The 21,039-nt window shown below is 33.5% G+C and overlaps 4 protein-coding genes across 4 annotated transcripts in view; 2 read left to right on the plus strand and 2 right to left on the minus strand.

Moving 5' to 3' along the window:
* The window catches only part of LOAG_17811 (CBR-DOG-1 protein), a gene marked incomplete at its 5' end in the record, with an annotated part of 8,485 nt that extends 2,982 nt beyond the window's left edge, over nt 1–5,503 (plus strand). The window contains 15 exons of the mRNA XM_020450475.1: nt 188–290; nt 410–635; nt 762–917; nt 1,001–1,134; nt 1,333–1,524; nt 1,928–2,085; nt 2,203–2,284; nt 2,503–2,640; nt 2,945–3,109; nt 3,185–3,270; nt 3,638–3,758; nt 4,047–4,181; nt 4,484–4,570; nt 4,655–4,767; nt 5,130–5,503. Of these exons, the coding sequence (XP_020305839.1) occupies nt 188–290; nt 410–635; nt 762–917; nt 1,001–1,134; nt 1,333–1,524; nt 1,928–2,085; nt 2,203–2,284; nt 2,503–2,640; nt 2,945–3,109; nt 3,185–3,270; nt 3,638–3,758; nt 4,047–4,181; nt 4,484–4,570; nt 4,655–4,767; nt 5,130–5,376 (2,143 nt within the window). The 3' untranslated portion in view covers nt 5,377–5,503. The remainder of the gene's footprint in view (nt 1–187; nt 291–409; nt 636–761; nt 918–1,000; nt 1,135–1,332; nt 1,525–1,927; nt 2,086–2,202; nt 2,285–2,502; nt 2,641–2,944; nt 3,110–3,184; nt 3,271–3,637; nt 3,759–4,046; nt 4,182–4,483; nt 4,571–4,654; nt 4,768–5,129) is intronic.
* Nucleotides 5,504–7,006: 1,503 nt separating this feature from the next.
* On the minus strand, nt 7,007–7,476 carry LOAG_05323 (hypothetical protein; the record flags this gene model as incomplete). The annotated part of the gene is made up of 1 exon (XM_003140860.1): nt 7,007–7,476. A coding segment is annotated over one exon (349 nt), but the record flags the coding sequence as incomplete, so codon positions are not given.
* Nucleotides 7,477–8,196: 720 nt separating this feature from the next.
* On the plus strand, nt 8,197–10,313 carry LOAG_05324 (hypothetical protein). The gene is made up of 3 exons (XM_003140861.2): nt 8,197–8,317; nt 8,709–8,906; nt 9,317–10,313. Exons 1-3 carry the CDS (start codon nt 8,252–8,254, stop codon nt 9,356–9,358), a joined length of 306 nt encoding a protein of 101 aa, XP_003140909.1. The 5' UTR covers nt 8,197–8,251; the 3' UTR covers nt 9,359–10,313.
* Nucleotides 10,314–11,336: 1,023 nt separating this feature from the next.
* LOAG_05325 (SNF2 family domain-containing protein) lies at nt 11,337–19,237 on the minus strand. The gene is made up of 18 exons (XM_020446817.1): nt 18,988–19,237; nt 17,952–18,021; nt 17,598–17,850; nt 17,039–17,240; nt 16,624–16,770; nt 16,158–16,331; nt 15,782–15,969; nt 15,619–15,709; nt 14,994–15,203; nt 14,529–14,684; nt 14,166–14,306; nt 13,833–13,940; nt 13,263–13,499; nt 12,705–12,893; nt 12,494–12,612; nt 12,241–12,423; nt 11,813–11,928; nt 11,337–11,635 (listed from the first exon to the last, which is right to left on the minus strand). Exons 1-18 carry the CDS (start codon nt 19,108–19,110, stop codon nt 11,577–11,579), a joined length of 2,766 nt encoding a protein of 921 aa, XP_020302886.1. The 5' UTR covers nt 19,111–19,237; the 3' UTR covers nt 11,337–11,576.
* Between the last annotated feature and the right edge of the window lie 1,802 nt (nt 19,238–21,039).

Below are 21,039 nucleotides of genomic sequence, written 5' to 3' on the forward strand. Positions count from 1 at the left end.
TCTGAATTCATCTTCCAAAGATTAAATTTGATGTAGAAGTTGAATCACTGATAATATTTTATTTTTGAAGAAACACTTAACTCTTATTATTGCTAGAAATCAGTTCTGTTAGTAGGCCACTCTCTTATTATTTTATTGAATTTTATCAACTGAAAATGATTTCCATTCTTAAAATATTTTTTCAAAGACATACAATATTGGCAAGTCGAGAACATATGTGTATCAATCCAGCAATACGTGTTAGTGATGATATCAATGGTAAATGTAAAGAATTCATATCTTCGGATGGGGTAATTTAAAATCCTGTTTTAATTTGTGCAGTTTGTACTTAAGCGAATGTTACTATCAATCTTTGTTTGTTGTTTACAATGTTTTGAATGATTTGCGAATTTGAAATCGAATTGTTCAGATTGGTTGTTCATACAAAAATTCAATGCGTGGTAAATATGAAAGACCGAGCGCAGTAAGACGTTTGGTTGCACAAACTACTGGGCAAATGAATTATATCTGGGATGTAGAGGATCTTGTTAAAGCGCTAAAATGTTCTACGCCTTCACTTTGTCCCTATTTCTCAACTGCTCGAGTACTTATCGACGATGCTGATATTATTTTTTGTCCGTTCTCTTATCTTATTGGTGGGTATCCTTTATAATGTTTGTCGCTTACATAAGATTTACTATATTGAAATTTGAAGAAGTTGGTAAAGAATTCTCCAGTTTTTTCATTAATCAAGTGAAACATTGTGAAGTAAGTTTTTGCAGACCCCATTATCCGCGCGAATTCTGGTTTAAGCCTGAAAAATACGGTAGTTATTCTCGATGAAGCGCATAACGTGGAAGATGTTTGCCGTGAAGCTGTTAGTTTTACATTCATGGAACGTGAACTGGTTGGCGCAACTGCAGATTTATATCAGAAAGGTTAGGAAACTTTGAGTCCTGGAAATGTTTCTTGTCTTCCTTTGGAACTTAAGGTATTTGATTGCAATAGAAACTCTTTTCAGCAGCAGAACTTGAGAAAGAACTTACAAAAGTGGATGCTAAAGTTGTTGCAGAAGAAGGATTGATTGAAACAGAAGACAGCAGGGCGGGAAGATATAAGGAGTGTTTGGAAGTGATGAAGGGCCATTTTAAAACAGTTTGTGTTTGTTGAATCATCGAGTCGATTATAATGATATTTTCTGGAAGCATTTTGTTTTTGCGTTTAGTGAAGGATTGGTTAAAATTTTAATGTCAGATCTGGTTTGACTCCAGAAAGCTAAAACGATTTCCAAGATTGTTTGTAAAAAGGATAAGATATATTAAGATATATATATATATATATTTTTTTTTTCAGGTAATTAATTTTTTAAACAAAATATTGGATTGGTTTGTGGATGTATCATCAAATGCGCTACAGTCGGCATCAATGAAAAATGATCGGCTTACCTATACTTACAAATGGGAAAAGCTTTTCACAACATTAACGAGTAATGATTTGGATATATTTAGCAAGACTGGCAAAGGAACCGCTTATTCAGGTCTACTGGTAAGATGTCACTGCAAAAATTGCTGTCATTAATTTATTTTGAAGTATTTCAAACTAGAGCTTTCCACCAATTTTTCAAAAGATTTGACTTCAGAAAGTTCCTTGGGTTATTCCTGGGGTTAACAATTTGGAAGAATTCGTGCTAATTTTGTAATTGAAATGCGTTTGTGACGAACACTAATTTTGGATCAAGTTTTGGTTGTTGCTTTGTATTGTCTCTCCTCGACTTAGCTTTAGTAAGCAATATATGTGTAGCTTGGTTAAAATATAGCAACTCTTCATGTTTCAAAGCTTAAAAGAAAGGATCTTGTAGAAAAGCGGGGCTAGAGCTGTTTGCAGATCCAAGTACTTAATGTTATCCATCATGATTAGGAACTGGCTTAAAGTTAATTATTTTATTTAGGAAGCATTCATATCTATTACCGGTGCTTGTAATGAAAATGATGAGTTTCAATCTTATTTGAAGCATTACAAGTTATGTGCTACAACAGCTATTTGTGTGGAAAAATTTCTGTATTTTTTCAAATCGTATTTTCGGGATGATAATCGTACAGCTTATAAGTAAGTTTTTGTCGAAATTATTTATAATGATTTTATGGAACAGTTTGAACTTCTTTTCAGTTTTCCTTTTATGTAAAGTATTATTGAGAAAATTATCTTTTAACGATTTCTTTGCAGGTTATTTGTGTGTATCGACAAGCCATTTGTACCATATTCACAGTCAAATATTTTCGACGTAGCAAAGAACTCGTCAAATAGCGTATGTCAGACTTTCCAGTTTCTTTCTGTGAACTGAAAATATTGGGAGAGAATGAGTTCCGTACGTTACGTGTATCGTTCGTTGACAATGAATGAACATTGTGTATTGTGTGTTCTGAAAAAAAAGCATATGTGGTAGTTGAGACAGATTACAGGTGCTCAAGATGGACCTGCCTTTAGAAAACGAATAAAATCTAAAATTCATAATTTAGATTTCAGATTGATATATTGGATATGAGTTCATACGATAAAGAAAAAGAAGAATGGTTAGATTCAACAATACGTCTGAAAGGCTATCGCGAAGTGAAATATGGCTATCGTGTTGCTATTAGTTTTTGGTGTATGCGCCCATCATTGGTTGGAATTATAATGATATAACTCATGTCAAGGAATAATTATATAATTAAAAAGAAGCTTGATTATAAGTTGTTTAACTCCAGAATTTCGAATTTGGTTTATGAAACTTTTTTTCTGCCGAACATCTTTCAGTGGACAGGACATTAAAATTATTTTATCATTCAATATCGAAGCATCACCTACTTCCACCAGTAGGTATGGCGGCATGGTGCTAGTCCGTTGAAAATTCCTCAACTATAGTCGTCAAGCTTTTGGTCTGATAAATCTGCTGATTAAAGAAAGCGTCAATGGTTTAATGTTTCAGGCTTACACCGATGCATTCAAAGGATGTCGTAGCGTTATTTTAGCTTCCGGCACACTTTCTCCGACGGATACTTTTCGTACCGAACTTGGTACTACTTTTCACCAAGAAATGGAGGGAAATCAAATTATACCGGATGAGCAAATTTTTGCTGCAGTCATTCCATCTGTAAGTTTTATTTCAGTCTTCATAATGTTATTATTTTAAAAAATTAATAGAAATGCATCTTTATGAGTGTTTCAGGGACCAAATGGTGAAAAATTATGTGGAACTTATAGAATTATTAACCGAGATGACCGATTTATACGGGAAATTTCACTGATTTTGAGGTTTATTTGCTTATCGTAGTTCCACGAAGTTTTCTCATTGCCCTAACCTCTACCATGATTTTGAGAAGATAGGACAGATTTCTAGAAACTCCAAGCCAGACGAAAAGATATTCTTTGTATTTTTGCTTGGGCACCCCGTGCTGCGAATCTTCTAAAGACTTCACTTCTCGAGCGTATCTGGCGAACAATACATTACTAGCAGAGGGTGTCTTGCATTGAGTGAGCAGGTCACGGTATTCTCAAAATGTGTGTTCATTGTGTATTCATTGCTTTCATACCATTTTTTCCGTTTTTTTATTGGTTAAATTTCGGCACAGCATCCTCATTTTATCTTATTTAGCGAAAAATATGTTCCATCTTTTTTCAGTCATGTTTGTAAAATAATACCGAAAGGTGTGTTATGTTTTTTCTCAAGTTATCGTGTCTTGGATCAAATTTATGAATATATGGAAACGACGGGTATTTTAAGGCAAATACAAAATATCAAGGTAATTATCTAATTTTAATATCCAGAAAAAATTTATTGTGGCAAAATGCATCACCGAACATTCCATTTAATCGTACAGCCAGGGTTTTGTAATCTCTCTACTTGAATCTCAGAATTAGGGTCAGAAATTAAACGACGCAGTTGTGCCTCATCCTATCTTACTGATTTTCCAGTTACAGTCATTAGTTCTCATCATTGTATCATTATCATCTTTTTGCGTGTTATTTCCATGGAAATCAGTGAGCTAAAAATAGATAATTCTATCCACAGTTAACTTTGCTGTTTTCAGCTTGTTTTGAAAGAACCGCGGCGTTCATCACTAATGAATACTGTCATGATGCAGTATGAAAATGCGATTGTTAATTCCTTCGACTTCGGACCACAGTGTACTGGCGCATTGCTGATGGCAGTTTTTAGAGGCAAAGTAGTTACTTGAATATTTTAAATTGTTGAAGTTATGACAATAATATTAACAGACTTTTTGCTTTTCCAATTCCGTATTCCAAGTTTTTAGCTAAATTCCACAGTTCATTCCAGAAACGTATTTTTTTGTCTAGGCTTTTTTTCATACTGCTTACCTTCTAAAAACCGTAGTATTTAAGTAATCATCACAGTTTTTATTATTTTACCATTGTTTACACAACTAAAATTAACGACGATTTCAATACAAAAGAAAAGGATTGCTTTTACTGTTTTTACTGCCTTTTCACCTTAATTTTTATAAAGGTCTCGGAAGGTATCGATTTCACTGATGACAGAGCTCGTTGCGTGGTGACCGTTGGTATACCATTTCCCAGTGCTATGGACGAACAAGTAAGTTTGATAATTTTCTAAAAGTAATAAATATTCGTTCCCAGTTTTTGTTTTCCGTACTTTTTGATCGTAATTGTATGTCAGGTTGTTGAAAAGAAAAAATATAATGATGATTACTGTACGAAATTACGGATCTTATCGGGTGATGAATGGTATACAATGCAAGCATATAGAGCTCTCAATCAAGCTTTAGGAAGGTAAATTAAAAATCTTCATCAAATTTATGAGTAATATAGAGCTTATAACATTTTATCTTGTAATCATCTTTATTAATTAAAAAATTGTACTTTTAGTAAATCATTTCTAAATGAGAATAATTTAACGGAGTTCAATTTTAGCTCTCATTAAGCCTGTAAGAGTAATAATACCTGAAATTTTTGCATCTGAAATGTTTGCGCTGTCATTGAAGCTTCTTCATCAGTTCTTCCCAAAACATGTAAACATTTGGAAGTTGACAACTGATGATGCCATTTCTGATCGAATCTATGAAAATTTAGACTAGATCCATTGAATTTTTATATATCATTCTTCCAGGCAGATGTTTACAGATTATTTATAGATGTTTACGACATCGTTCCGATTGGGGGTCGATTTTGATGCTCGACGAACGATTATTGCAAATACGGGCAAATCCAAATGCTAAAAAGGTTTCACGATGGATACGTGAACAGTTGCGGCCATTGACAAACTATGAGCATTTCCTTAGCGAATTAACCAGTTTCGTGAACAAAATGGAAATCAGAAATTCGCAGCTACCTAATAATAGCGACTGTAATACTGTGAATGTTGTTGATGTTGAGGAGTAATATATGCTACTGCCATAACGTTTGTTTTTAAATGTTCCTCAGAAGATCGTAGTTCACATAGATTTTGAATCCAAACTTTCATTTTTATGGCACATTCTTTCTATGAAATCTGATTTTTGATGACTGCCATTAAAATTTATCAGATCTGTGCATGGTGGTTGTGTGAAGTAAGCAAGTTTTATGTTATCGCTAAAATATATTTTGTGCTGAGTAGAGACGGTTTGTTAAGTTACCAAATTTTGTTGAGTTTTCAAGAGATATTAACGATGTTGTGCTTTTTTCCTTTCATTACCGTCTAATTTCACTAATGTTATTGAGATCTCTTGAGTACATTCACTATGGATGGTACTGCTTTAGCTTTTTGATATTTAGAGTACAAGTTAGTTTAGCTAATTACTACATTATCTTCTGGAATAATTTTTAAAGAAAGTGAATTCCTCACACTCACAAATATTCAATAGGTTATCAAATCAGTTCAGTTGATTTTTTGGATATATCCGATCTGGTTGGTAAATTATAAGGAAAAGTAAGGGATAATACTGAATAAACTTCTCTGACTGCTATTGAAAAAAAAGAAGTGCTCTAAAGTGGTCATTCATCTCATTTCTTCTCTGATATCATTGCTCACTTAAATGTTTTTATTCTCTGCTGAAAGTTATTAACTTGATTTTCAGCTTTGTAATGTTCTCTTTCTAAATCTACATTTGTATGATAAATAAGAAATGATTCAGACATCAGCAAATAAGAGTGAAGGAAAATATCCACGTTTTTCTTATTTGCATTGATGTTATCCTTGGTATTTGGTTTTTCTTTTTTTTTTTTTTTTTTTGTCAAATTTTAGGATTTGTGGATCGTTTAAACTTAACCTACTTTGATTCTAATATTATGCGCAAATGGTACATTCCCATGTTTATTGTAATTTGAAGAGTTATTGCCAGTAAATTTCTCATCTTTAAACATAGAAATAGTTATCATTCCCCGTATATCAGAAGTGTCAATCAGTTATTGTAAAGAAGAGATGGGAGTTGATTCTTGTGTTTATTGTCGCCGGTCTCTTTTTTTTTTCTTCATTATTGAGGTAGGAAGAAGATATCATCTTTAAGCCGTAATTGTAATGGTCTCCGAAAAATACAAAGTAGAGTAGTTAAACTTTTTCGGTTTAGACTGTGATATAGGAAATGAACTTGTCTATCAAGCATGGTGATATATGTATATGTCCATTCCTCTAAACAAATACCTATCCTAATAGTTTTAGGTTCTAATTATGAATATTAATTAAAGATTTCGATGCGATACGATAAGAAATTGAAAGAAGCTATCGATCGAATGTTACACTTCATGTATCCCTTTGCTAGGATAAAATTGATCGATCATTCTCAACAATGTTATGATAGAGAGATGAACCAATCATTTTCGAGTAATAGCAATAGTAACCTTTGACCCTTTATCACTATTATACCTATCTCCTACATTTCATATAGCAAATTTGGACAATTTAGGAGTGTGGTGAATGGATAAGTGAGTCATTTTCATATGGGATTGATTCACGGAAGTATTCCTCCGTAAGATTTCAACCAACCATCCATCCAATCAGCTTCCTCTCTTAACTTTCACGCTGACGTATCGTAACGAAATTGGCTATAATACGAGAGGTGTGTCGCTTTCAGAAAAATATATTTCTTTGTATGCCTCAGACTTGTTTATGTATTATGTATGTATGTGTTTTTGTGTATGTGTCTGTATGTCGGTGTCTACGTGTGTGTGTGTGTGTATGTGTCTGCATGTCTGTGTCTACGTGTGTGTGTGTATGTGTCTACGTGTGTGCGTGTGCGTGTGTGTGTGTATGTGTGTGTGTATGTGTGCGTATGTGTGTGTGTGTGTGTGTCTATGTGTCTATGTGTATGTGCCTGCGTGCATGTGTCTACGTGTGTGTGTGTGCGTGTTTGTGTCGACGTGTATGTGTGTGCGTGTGTGTGTCCGTGTCTGTGTCTACGTATGTATGTGTCTATCTGTATGTGATACTGGTGGTAGGCATTTGATAATTTTGCTATTTTATGGAGGAGGGGACGACAGTGATAAAATGAGAGGAAAATTTTTAAATTAGTTGTAGTTATATTATAAACATGTGTGTGCATGTTTGTCTGTGCGTCTGTGTGACATTTTGTTAATTTAATTAATATATTTAAAGTAGAGGAAGCTTATATTTGACGGGAATATTTAAATGTTCAGGTCATTTACATCTGTGACAAATTTGACGACGGTTTGCTCTCTTCCACTCTTTCTAATTTTTATCATGAATCATCATTGTTAACTGTTTATCATCATATTGATAAATTTATCATTGTAATGATTGTTTTTCTTTTTTTTAATGATAAATGACTTCATTTTTTCTTGTAAAATACCAAATTGACTTTTTCTTTGCTTTTCTAAGAAGTAGTAGAGTTATTTGTGGAATTTAAACAGGAAATGCATTTTATAATAGCTATTGCTAAAAGAATAAGATGGAAAGGGAGGAAGAAGGGAAGAGAGAGGGAGAAAGAGAGAGAGAGAGAGAGGGAGGAAGAGAGAGAAAATGGGTGGCACTTAGAGACTGACGTGGCATTCGGATGGTTGGATTGTTGTATATAATTCTTTATAAATATCTGATCTATAATGAATATGAAATTATCCGTTTAGTTGATTATTCTCTGCTACAGTTATCATATTTCTTCTATTCTTTTCTTTGCTATTTCATTATTTTTTTTAGCTTACTTTTGGTATTCCTGTTTTGTTCTTTTTTCTTTTTTTTTTTTCCTAGCGTTTTGTTAATTATCACCAGAGATTTTCAGGGATTCGTTTAACTAACGATCTATTATCGATCGATACATAGTGGATAATGAGTGACGATCCGTGTGAATGTTTATTCAATCATGAGAACGCAATGAGGCGTTTGCTTTCATTGGTAAAGAATTAATTATTAGATGTTCGCTTTTTTTTTTGGATTATTTTACCTGAAATCTATCCTATTGAATGGAAGAGGCAGAATAGTTGAGCAATTTTTGAAGGAATTTAGAGTACATGGAATGGAATTGTTTAGCGGTTAGTCCAGGTATTTTCTCTTTTTTTTTTTTTTTTCGGAATAAACGGTTATATGCGACGTGCTACATTTATGAAACACCTCATGATGAGCAACCATCCTATTAAGTAATTGATTAGCTGATGTTGACAGTTTTGCATAGAGAAATGGTAGCATGCTACAATGCACATATCTCACAGTGCTCGATAGAAATAAGAGATTGTATGGATAAGGTGATGGAATGATGGACATGAGCAGTTTATTCATATTATTTCAGTTACGGGATTCACAAGGTTATTGCACGGATTCCGAATGTGTTCAAGATTTGCCGGGTCCACAAGGTGCAGGTTTTGGTGCCAGCAATTTAATGATGATTGCCATTTTGTGGGCTATACTTGCAGTTGCGATGTTTATGTTGCGTCCAAATTCGATGCGCTCAAGAACAGATCCATTGGGGAAACCCGGACCTCGTTCGGTAAGTATGATTAATTGATGATTTTTCGGAAATTCCATAGAATGATAGATATAAGGAGATTTTATGGCGATTTCAATTCAATACAAGCTTTATGGATGTTTTTTTTTTTTAATATACACTTAGTTTTGACAAGTATTTCAATAATTTTCGACAACCGAATAACATATTCTGTCTTTTACACTTCAGTTTATAAACTTAAATCGTTGAAAATGTCGTTTTGCTAGCACGATCTAAGGCGATTCATGTTCTTGTTTTTTTCCTTGCAACTTTTCTGGAGTTTTTATTTGTCAAAACTAAATCTTCTATTTTTGGTCACGACGTAGTTTCCTATTTAAAAACTGGTTTTTTATTGAAATTGCGCTACTTTTTCATCTGCTAATGCTACTATGTTACTCTTTTGTTTTTTGCAGGATGGTGATACTCCTGAACCGCCAGCACCTAATGCACATTAATATATACAACCATCAACTCATCCACTGAAGTTCAGCAATGAAGCAAAACAATAATTAATCCACAGATGTTCTTCCTACCTTTGTTTGAAGTGTTTCACAAACGAATGGTATATTAATAATAGAAGGGTATAGTCACCTCAGTGAATGAGTGCTAATTTGTCAGCACAGTTCTTGTAAATATTAATTTTTCTGATTATACTTTTCCGATTTTATCAGCAGTTTTTTGAAATACACAGGTTGTGAATTTAAATAGTGGAGGTAGTCCTTTTTGCACATCCTTGTAAGTAAAGTTTGGACTTTTCTTTTGCTTTTCCATATTCGTTCCAGACATTTCTTTCAATTTTATTCCATTCTAAACCTCGCTTTATTGTTGTAGCAAGAAAAGAGATTAAAATGAACCAGTATGAACTTTTGAATTGAACAATTATACACTGTATAGTGAGACAGTAAGTGGGAAAAAGCTATAATTCAGGTAATACTCCCAGTTAGTGATGATTTTGTAATCTCTGAGAACTGTGATTTTTCTCCAATTATTGAATGTTTTTTTCGCTGATTTGCTGGAAAAACAAGTGAATTTCTCTTTTCGGCGATAAAAATGAACACAGCTGTCCTTTTCCTTTTTTATTAGATAATAAGTGAACAGATATAATTTCGCTTCAGTATAATGTTTGCATCATTATAGCATCTTATTGCTGCTATTTTGAGCTTTTCTTTCGTTGATGGTACGAAAAGCAGCAAACTCTTGCTCATCTATCCAATTTTTTTTACCATGAAGTTTTAATGAATTCTGTCTGGTTAGCCTTCCTTCTCCTTGCTAATTATCCCTTCCCATTCATTCTCAATTATCGTCCTCCTTCATCCATCCTCCAATCAAAACTTTGTAATTGTTGTATGACTTATGAAATGTATTTATACTTTGATGGTTCTTAATCAAAAAAAGAAAACTTTTTCGGGATTTCGTTCATTTATTCTCAAATAGTGCACCTCATATAGATTCCATTCCCGGATGTAATCCATGCATTTGAAAATCAAAAATTTTTTCCATCGCTAGAAGGGAAGTTGAAATTTACTATGCAATAAAAAAGAAAAAATGACGCCAGGGAGATGTACATCATTTGTCATCTGCTTTGGTGATCTATTGACTTCAGCTGTTGATTCTTATCGGTATCGTTTTGTGTTGATAAGTGGCATATCTTTTATCAGCATGCAGACAATAAGTGCACAAAAATACATCCGTTTTAGTAGAAATCTAGAAGTTCCCAGTAATATTCATGGTTTCACTTCCAAATATCAGTTTTAGTTCAGTGCAAAAATTCTAAAACAGTCACTTATGATCTACCAACATAATCACAAGTTGGAGTAGGCGGTATGATTTCTTGACTACCATCATGATTCAGCTGGTATCAGGTTGTTTGATGTCTTGATAGTATGAGAATCTGCCTTCACGGAATAATTGAAAATGCTTATAGTATGAGATTATGCATTAGTTAAAGCTCTTAACTGACCCTTAAAGGGTGTTTTTCCTCAAGTGCTTAACAGTTGGGAAATTTTTTAAAAAGGATTCAATTATGAGTACAGAGCGAAGGAGGATCAGCACCGAACAAGTAGGTTAATATCATCATAAAATGATACAAGATCGGAAACTGCAGTTAAAAGTTTCACACGGATACAATACATTCTAATAACAGCAATCTTTTTTTTAAAAAAAAAACGATTTTAATTTTCGGTTCCATTGCAAGAAATCTATTTTCATCTATTATGTACGAAGCAATCGGCTAAGGAAGGTAAAGTTTTTGGAAGCAATATGAATTGGCTTCCTGAAGGCAAGATTTAACAGCAACTGTTCAACCATGTACTGATTTGAGAATCATTTTCCTACCACATTAATGATGAATAAAGAAACTAAGGAACTAAGAGGGTGAAAGAAAATTGGAAAGCTTAGAGAGATATGAAGTATGAAGTGATTGATGCTTCTCTTCGTTTATAAACATTTTTATCAGTTTTTGTCCACATAACAGAAAACGTCTTTTTGCGGATGAATTGAAAAAAGACTAAATTTTAAACATTCGCAAAGGAAGCATTATTTCAAATGAACAATTATGCAAACATAATTCAATAAGCATCTTGAGAATCATGCACATAGGTCAAATGATCACTTTAGTGGTGTCTTGACATGAATAATTTGAACTAGAAATGTATGCACCAGAAGATATTAAGGTTATAACGCAAGTGCCTTTTTGAGAAGCTTTTCAACAATCAAATTTTCCATTTCGCTATCTAAAAAAAAATAAAAAATGAGAAGACTCCAAAAAGTTTTTTTTTAAATCGGCCACATGTACAACTAACATCCTTTACAACCAGTTAAAACGTTTCATTCGCATTTCTTACTTAGGCCAGAGGTGATCTAAATACTTCTAATTTCAACACATCAATAAAATAATGAAAATTGCTTACTTTCCGCTGCGCTAGTACCTGTCACTTCTTTCTCAAGTTCAAGCTTCTTTTGAGCAAGAGCTAGCATCTCCTCCTCAACTGTATCGGCAGATATTAAACGCACAACAAAAACATCTCTGCAAAGAAACCGTTTGCCATATTCGTCGTACAGAATAGCATGCCTTAGAGTACTATTAATACAGGCATAAAAAATATATTGATTTTTAATATCTTTATCCCTAGATGTGTTCATAAGTTCTTTTAAAAGCTATGTTATTAAATTAGTATTTTCCATCATATAATGAGATAATCCAGAAATAAATGACTCCCATTTCTTTAACTTAAACTTTTAAAAGCATTTCGACGCTGCAACTTAAACTAATTCTCTTGCCTGTATTAATAGCACTCTAAGACTAAGAATACAAAAGAAAGCTTAACAGATAACATACTTCGTTTGACCCATACGGTGACATCTTCCTTCCGCTTGTTTATCATTATATGGATTAAAATCAATATCATGTAGTATGATATGATTAGCTGCAGTCAAATTAATACCCAAACCACCAGCTTTTGTAGACAACAGAAAGACAAACAAATCAGGTGACGAATTATATTCATTGATCACATCTTGCCTGAAGATTTGACAACGATCGATTAGAAGCAAAATAGATTTGAAAACTAAGTGAAGAAATTTTACTTTACCTCTCCATAACTGGAGTTGAGCCATCCAGCCGACAATATTGGTGATCGCGCAATTTGAGGTAAACTTCAAGAATATCCATTACTGATGTAAACTGACTGAATATTAACACTTTATCTCCCTGAAAGATCACAAAAGTTGTCAGCTTTTTGTCTGATTAAAGAAAAAAGTCATTTCATGGTCATAATCGAAATTTCAACTGCTTGCACCCACCTTTTCTTTAATTGAAGGTAACAGCTTATCCAATTCCTTGAACTTTCCAGATTCAAGTGCGACTTCTTCATTGAGAATGAATTTCTGCGTCGAAGTAAATTTTGAACACAACTGACTAATTGCAAAATCTGACAAAAAAGCAAGATCTTCCGCAACATGATCCGATTTCTTTTTGCGATATTCATTTTCCTGAAAGCATAAAAAGTTAAGTATAATTAAGCCGCTGACACAAAAAGAACAAAATGCAACAGTGACAGGGTGACAGACACCTCCGTTTATCCCTGAAACTCCCACCGACATAGAAATCAAACACGAGTCAAAATACTGGGGTAGTTTTAGCGAAGAAGAAATTTAGGAATTAAAAGAGACATGACGATTTTTAGGCAAAAATTCTGAATGTTGTGCGAAAATTGAAAAAAAACCTCTGTACTTCCAAATCTTTTACGGTGATTATTTGCTGAAAGCTATGGATTCCGTTAACATACACAGCACTGTATCATTATAAATCATAAAAAATTCCTTCAGAATATAAATGCAATGAAGATTTGAAAAACAGACCTTTGCGCACAAAATTTTGGCAATTTGAATCACTTTATCATCATTATATAATCGCCTGTACAATAAGGGATGATTGGCCACTTGTCGCAATTGCATTAATGGACTTGAAATGTATTTTTCACCATTTGATTCTAACAGACGAAATTCACGTATCAAATCTGTATAGATCTCTTTCTGTTCCGTAATCATCGGACACTTGATCACACGATCCTTTTTCTTTGGTAAATAACTCAATACCTAAAAGAAAAAATGGATAGAATGTATGTCAAATTTAACACGAAACTTTTCCACAATGAAATTATCACAAGCTGTCACTGTTTCAGCTGTTGTCCATGAAAGTAACTTTTTAAAAATATTAATTTTTTGCCTACTGAACGACAAGCAAACCGCAATAACATTTTGCAACATTATTTACTAATCATTTTCTTACCTTTTTTGTCAAGTGCTTTTCCCTTTCGTATCCCTTCAAAAACAAAATTACCAAGACGTTTTGACACCGCTTTTACATAGGTATTTCACTCAGAATTTTGAAATTCACAGCAATAAAAATTTTCAAAAATAGAAACATACATCTGCTTTTAATCTTCGCAAAATATATGGCTTCAAGATCGCTTTTGCTTGTTCAATCTTATCAGCTTCATACAATGCACCATTTTTGGCTTCCAATGCGGGTATTTTCTTTAAAAGAAAAGGGTATACTTTTTTACTACACGTCACCTTTGAACTTTCAATAAATGAAGCGAAATCTAATCAGGGAGATTTGCAAATTTTCATAGCACCTTGCAGTCCTAATTTTTAAGATAAGTGTTTTTTTCAATAAAAATAATGTGAGTGTAACTATAACTGACTATAATTGAACAACGTGAGCCACTTGAAATTAGAATTCTGAAAAGACCACCAAACCTGTTGAAACTGTTGCAAAAGTTGTCCAATATCATCACAATATTTTGTGAACAATTTCGTCATTGTAAAATACATTAGTGAAATTAGCTCAACAAGATTGTTTTGAAGAGGTGTCCCAGTAATTAAAATTTTTCTCTCACCCTGCAATTCCTTTCAATTATTTGTCCCAAGCAAACATGAATCCAGATTATCAATGACCTCCTTAACAGGCTTTACCTGATTTATATTTAAGTTATTATCGGAAGATGTGTAGTTATGATTTAAATGTACCATTCTACCTATTTTCACAGATAAAGTAATATTATTGTCGATGCAGCATTATAAATTTTTGTTATATCCAAAATGTAATACAATAAAACATACATGGATTTTCATAAGATTTCTATAACGATCAGTATTACAATTCTTCAATAGATGACCTTCATCGTAAATAACATAATTTATCCGGAAACGCTTGAAAAATTTCCGATCTTCTGCTTTAGATCCAACCATATTGTAAGTTGTTAAAAAAACATCTATCTATAAAGCAAAAGTTTGAATAGTGTCCCAAAACCAACGGAAAAGTATCTCTGACCGAGTGATTACTAGATTTCATTCTTAACCAAAAATAAATCATTCTCCTAAATCACTGAAATAACTTATGTCTGACATCACTGATATGACTGCATTTTCGATTGTACCTTTCAATACGCTACGGCAGAGAAAGACCTCAATTACATTTACTAAACCATTTATTCTGCTGTACGTTTCTCAAGGAAGTTTGGACATTCCATTTCCAAAGGTAACAATCATTATAATTGTGACTCTAACAGTGTATCATACACATACGTTTTTGTCGGTTGCCATATGTCGTAACTGCCTTCGGTCAGCAATGCTACCATAATATGTAATGAGATTGACTTTGGGAGACCATTTTGAAAATTCACTAAGCCAATTTTCAATTGTTGAAGATGGCACAACAATTAAGTGAGGTCCCTTGATCTGCTCACTTTTTAAGTAAGTTATAAAAGCTATTACTTGAATTGTTTTTCCAAGACCCTGAAAAAAATAAGGAATGAATACAGCTTAGTAAAGTGTTACGTTCAGTAATGTCATGAATACTCATAAAGCTGAGCTGGCATGTAATAGTTTTATCACATAATGCAGTACTTTTTCAATGAAGCAGTTATCTCACGTCCAATATGACTAACCATTGGCACAATTCTCTTTTTCAAATTACCCAGATTACCGGATATTCATCATACTATATCACATTATCAATAAAGGTATTGTATCAGATTCTCCGAAGTTTGTAAAAGAAAATAGTGCCAGTTTGAATCTTTTAAACCTATTCAATATATGGGAGCTGCAGAAAGTAATAGTTTCCAAAAAACATGTAATGACTACGAATATTTTTTCATTATTCCTTCCTCCTCTCTACATCTTTCTTTCTTGAACCATTATAAACAATTACCATTTCATCAGCTAAAATAGCATTTAGTTTTAGTTTATGCATCATCACAAGCCAATTCAGGCCAATTTGCTGGTATGGATGAAGCTCGCACCTGAAAACAAGCACTGACAAAAGAAACTGTTTCCTCGAAATGATATGGAAGATATGACTCCACAAAACGTACTCTTCACTTAGTAGTTTTGGCTTCATTTGCAACTGTTTGGATTTAATCGATTCTAAAGCAGAATAAATTTCTTCCGAATGTCGACGACAATCATCCAATATATTTTCAAGTATACTTCGATTTTCCAGAAAGTCTAAATACTGCTCAGCAACACAAGATCCACGTGGGCATTGCAAAAGACGGGATTCCTAGAATTTATTGTATAATTTAAAACTTGAGTTTTTCCTCTGCATCAGGCTGCGTGGATGCTCAGAATTTGTAAATAATCACAAATACTGCAATCTTGCAATATTAATAAGATCCTGGCAACATAACACAGCACTTTACAAAAGTTGAAAATAAGCAGAAAACAAAGAAGATAGTGCAGAATACCTACCAAATCTTCATAATCCCGAAACGGTCGATTACTCATTATAAAATCAGCTACTTTATCATTTATGCGTGGGGTTCCCATCAACATGTTTCGATTAGCTTCATTAAAAAATGTCACGCAACAATTTTTCAAAACCATCGATGAAGGAGTATTTCGACGACTTCGTCGCTCCATAACCTGAATAGTTCAAACTGCTGAAGAAATAAAAGAAAAATTAACCTATTAAAAACTAGTCTATTATTTTCTCCACCTTCCAGATATCTGCCGCTCATCGGTGTCATTAACTTTAAGTTCAATAACATCAATAACGGCCACTTGTTTTTAATATCCCCAATTCTACTGAAATACATTAGCGCACTGCATACCAAGATTTCAGTCCTACTACTATGTCTGCACTGTCCTGAATCAGCCTGCTCGCACTTACTTAATATAAGATTCAAAATTAAATTTTCTGAGTCAGTGTACTAACCTGACCATTTTCACTATTACTGTCGCTCCTGCCAACTTGTGCTGAACTATCCGAATCGTAATATTCGTCACTTTCTTCACTGCTTGAATTCACATATTTCTTGTGCTTCTTAGCTCTTTTCACCATCATTTTTAAACTTACTGGAACCTTCAACAAGTTATAAAAATAGATTGAGCGCTAACTTAATGTTTAGCAAAGTACAGTTAAGGAGTTAAGAGCAGTGACAATGCTGAAGCATCTACTGCTTCCCGCATAGGCTGAGTCGAAATCTCGAACACCTGTAGTGTGACTGTCAACTGAATTCGTTATGGAAAATAGTGAATTCGCTCACATCAAAATTTTAATATACTACTTGAGTTCTTGTCTCAACTTCGATGAAATGGTTCCAGTTACCACAGAACCGCTAAAAAATTACTCTTTCTTCATTGCTTTCCGATTTTTCATCACTGGACGAAGAAATGACTGCCCTCTTCCGTCCTTTTCTCCTGGCAGTTGGTTGAGTGGTTATATGTACATCATCTTGTTTCAGAAAACCATTTAATCGTGGCTTGCATAACCACTTCACTTTTGCATCAGTTTTTTGATCACTTGATTCGCTATCTGTCAACGTTTGAAGCCTTAAAAATGATGACAGATAAATAAAACATCCGAATTTCTCAAATTCCAAGTATCCCACACTCACAGCAACTTCATCCACACAATCGACAGGAAAAATATTAAGGTGCAAGCAAGAAAACCGAGCAGAACTGTTCGTTTTGAAGTATATCTTCCATTAGGGCCCACACAAAACAATTATTTGCAGTGTAATAATTTTGACAAATTTGACTAGATGAAATAAGTCCACACTTCATGCAACCAGATTATTTCATTTATCTTCTGCAAATCGACATACCAATCATTTGGATCATTTCACGAAAAGATCCAAATTTGACTTTGAATGACCAATCAGTTTAATAAAAAATAATCATATTTACCTTTCTTCAAAAGTTAAATCTTTTTGCATGATATTCGGTATAGCTCGGAAACTTCTCGAAGGTGCTTTGGATGTCTCTTTTTTATCCTCATCCACTTCTGTATCTGAATTCTGCTTCCTCCAACCGGTGGCAGTATGTGGTGTTTCCAAAATTTTCAAGTCCTCATCATTTGACTCATTTTCAATTAATTCTTCCTCCTCTGATGACGACATCAAACGCCGGCTACGATAAAATGATCGTGTTTTCTTCACTTCTAAAAATTATTATGCTTTGTATGACTCTCACGATTCCGATTCAGTCTCCAGTTATCATAAGCATTTCTTAGTCAATTTACAGAACCTGATAAAACTTCACCTTTTGATCCATGCTGAAGCTGTGCTCGATTGTCCTTTTTGCCAGTTCTTGAAGCAAGCAAATTTACCATCTACAAATCAACTTCTTAATTTCTGAATCAGTATCATGACATGGTATATAAAACAAATAGCTTCTTGGAAATGTTTATAGCCTTTCAACGTTCAGCTTGTTCTTGCTATATCAGATCCCCGTTTTTTACAGAAGAAAGAGTCAACATGAACGACCCTTGAAAAGAATCCATGTCCGATTAACCGGAGAACGATCAAAATATGAATACAAACACCATTGAACTATCAATCGCGTAACCTTTCAGTACGATACTTTTAATAGCTCTAAGAAATAACTGTGCTTGGTTAAACTTATACACACAGACAAATATAACTGGACACATAAAATCACAACAGGCCATAACAATTTTATTAGATGTTATGTACAGTTATGTGCATTTTGTCCAGGACTGATAAACATCAAGAAAAAGAAAGATCGGTTTCCATACAAAAGATATAGTAGTAACTTTCTGTGCTTAACAAATTTAGTCGCTTCCTGTGCTTGACAAGAAATAATTTTAGTATTTTCTGTGCTTGATAAGAAATGAATTTAGTTTTTGTGCTTGGTAAGAATTTTTCAACCAAAAAATGCAGAATTAAATTAAAAACTCCAGAAAAGAGACAAATGGTTTTTTCTTTTTCCTTTTAAGTAGAGAAACACCCGTTGATTCTCCAAAGTTAAAAGTTTCAATGAAAATTTAGGAGAAGAAATCTTGATCCGCTAACTCGCAAATCAAAAACTTCAGTTTTATTTCTTCCAACAGTCTGGAATAACTCCAAACAAAAAGAGGAGGAATATAGTAGAAATCTTCGGAATTAGTTGGGATCAAATTTTTATTTAGCAGAAATTTCACAGCAAAGATAAAAATTTGATAAAGATTGCCGCATTCAATTAAAACTCAGACTTCCTCTTCATTGACTCAATAAAAGTCGGAATAATTTCGAAGAAAATTTAGATTTTAAGATTTCAGAAGGATAAAATAGGAGACCTGTGCAACGGATTGCTTCTTAAAGGCCAACCCACGAATGACATCTTTCACTGATTCATTGGGTCGATGAGCCACGCGACGCCTTTCCCCAGTGATAGTTCCGAATGACCCCGCCGCACTCATCTCCCTCGAATACTCCTTCACTTTACCTTCCTCACCCAGACTAGCAGTCTTGGTCCAACTGTTAATTTCAACTGGCGCTTAATTAATTCCTGTTTGTTCCCCAGACAATAACACAACCAAACCATTCATTTCTCATTTACGATTTGGGCGGTTTCTGTCATTTACATCACAATGCTCGGTCTACTATGAAATTTTATATTTTACTCTTTTCTTTATGGCTCATAAAATGTTTGTTAATTTTATGTAAACGAAAGGGAGAGGAGGAGTGGGGATTCAAATCAGGTTGGTGGAAATTTTAAATAATCCATCAAAAGCTCTTTTTCACTACTATCTTATACGGAAATAGTAATTTTGTGGTGCATAACTGAATCGCATTTTCCATGCGAATTTCTAGTATCTTTTGCGTCGAGTTCATTCCATCGGTAGATATCAACAAACCTTGACCCCAGCTAATAGTAAATGGAACTCTCTTTTTTTTTCATTTAAGTAATACATATAGTGCTATTATTCAGACTTAACGGTTAGCAATTAATTATTTTAGCGGTCTATTCGTATTATTAGCCGGTTAATATAAGACAATCAGGTAGATATGAAACAGTACAGTATATAAAGGGTGAGATATTCCTTAGAATATCATCGTCGAAGATTCTACTGAATGAATAGAGCGCAAATATTGATAACTTAAGGAATTTAAGCATAGAATTCTCCATCAAATAGCATAAGATTTTTTCACCAGTTTTATAGCTTCAGTTATTAAAACTATTTTTATTTTTTGGATCAAAATAACTAATTTTGAAGTGGTTTCAACTTAGCAATGACAAGATGGAAATGCATCCCTACAAATGATATAACTGTTTCATGATCGATATAATGTGTACCGGAGATCATTGGTTGGCTGTTCCTCTCTGAAATCCTGAATATCAGTTAGTCGAGGATATGCTTACTGTGATTACTTTTGGAATGGACGATGGTGTTATGTTTCAGATAATCTACGAATGTTATTTGCGTTAATTTTACTGAATTGTATTAGCTATAGATTATTTGTTAGTCAAGTTTTCGATTATTAGTTCCAGAGAGGTGTGAAAAATTGTTATGGATAGAGCGGTCTGGGTTAGTTATATCTAATCTAATAACTTGTAGAGTTAACATCGACTTATATTCAGGTTTGCAGCTTAAAATACCTTTATGATTAGTATGGACTTAAATGCAGATGTAATGCAATTAAATTGTGAATTGCAGCAAATTGAAACAAACGGGAATTAATTTGAAGTCCTCATTTACTGATCGCAACAAGAAGATAATGTGAATGGATGATAATTAGAAAGATGACTAAGATTAACATTTAATACGCAGAAGTTAGAATAAGATGGAGAGATTTATCTTCTTCTGGCACATTTTATATCAAATATTATCCAGAAATCTTACCTGTTGTAAAACATTCTGGAATGGACATCCGGCACTGTATAAAGCCTTAAATTTAGTGGTAAGATGAAGCATTTGTTACGAAAATTCTCCTAATTTCTTTTTCATATTATTCGATTCAGATATATTTAGCTGCAACAATTGAGCAGTGCATCGGAAGATGAAGGTATTCCTGGGAGTTCCAAACAACCAGAAATAAAATTATCTGATGCTTGAATTATTAGCAAAAGATGATTGATTGAAGGAGTAGATGTCACGTTCGCTTATCAATACCCATTGATTATCTGGCGATTAATCCCACTCTACCATTTTTGTAGTATTTTTATATGAATTTTCATAGTAATGTTTACCACGGATTTTCAAGAGTTCGATTAAGCCTTGCTTCAGCACGTTTATCTGGTAGTTTCCACAATATCTTTTCTTTGGGTTTTCAGTCTATATTTTCCGCACCATCTATGATAAGATTATAATGGTGAATTGAATAATAAAACCAATTACAAACCTATT

This window comes from Loa loa (assembly GCF_000183805.2).
Source record: "Loa loa unplaced genomic scaffold supercont3.132, whole genome shotgun sequence".
In the NCBI taxonomy this organism is placed as follows: domain Eukaryota; kingdom Metazoa; phylum Nematoda; class Chromadorea; order Rhabditida; family Onchocercidae; genus Loa; species Loa loa.

Excerpts from the sequence above, each read along its gene's own strand:
- LOAG_05324 (XM_003140861.2), top strand. The coding sequence starts at position 8,252 with ATGAGTGACGATCCGTGTGAATGTTTATTCAATCATGAGAACGCAATG. Across the intron at positions 8,318-8,708 it reads TGAGGCGTTTGCTTTCATTG|TTACGGGATTCACAAGGTTA; the intron begins GTAAAGAATTAA and ends ATATTATTTCAG. Across the intron at positions 8,907-9,316 it reads GGAAACCCGGACCTCGTTCG|GATGGTGATACTCCTGAACC; the intron begins GTAAGTATGATT and ends TGTTTTTTGCAG.
- LOAG_05325 (XM_020446817.1), bottom strand. The coding sequence starts at position 19,110 with ATGAGTGCGGCGGGGTCATTCGGAACTATCACTGGGGAAAGGCGTCGC. Across the intron at positions 17,851-17,951 it reads GCTTCAGCATGGATCAAAAG|AAGTGAAGAAAACACGATCA; the intron begins GTGAAGTTTTAT and ends AATAATTTTTAG. Across the intron at positions 17,241-17,597 it reads GATTTAACTTTTGAAGAAAG|GCTTCAAACGTTGACAGATA; the intron begins GTAAATATGATT and ends ATCATTTTTAAG.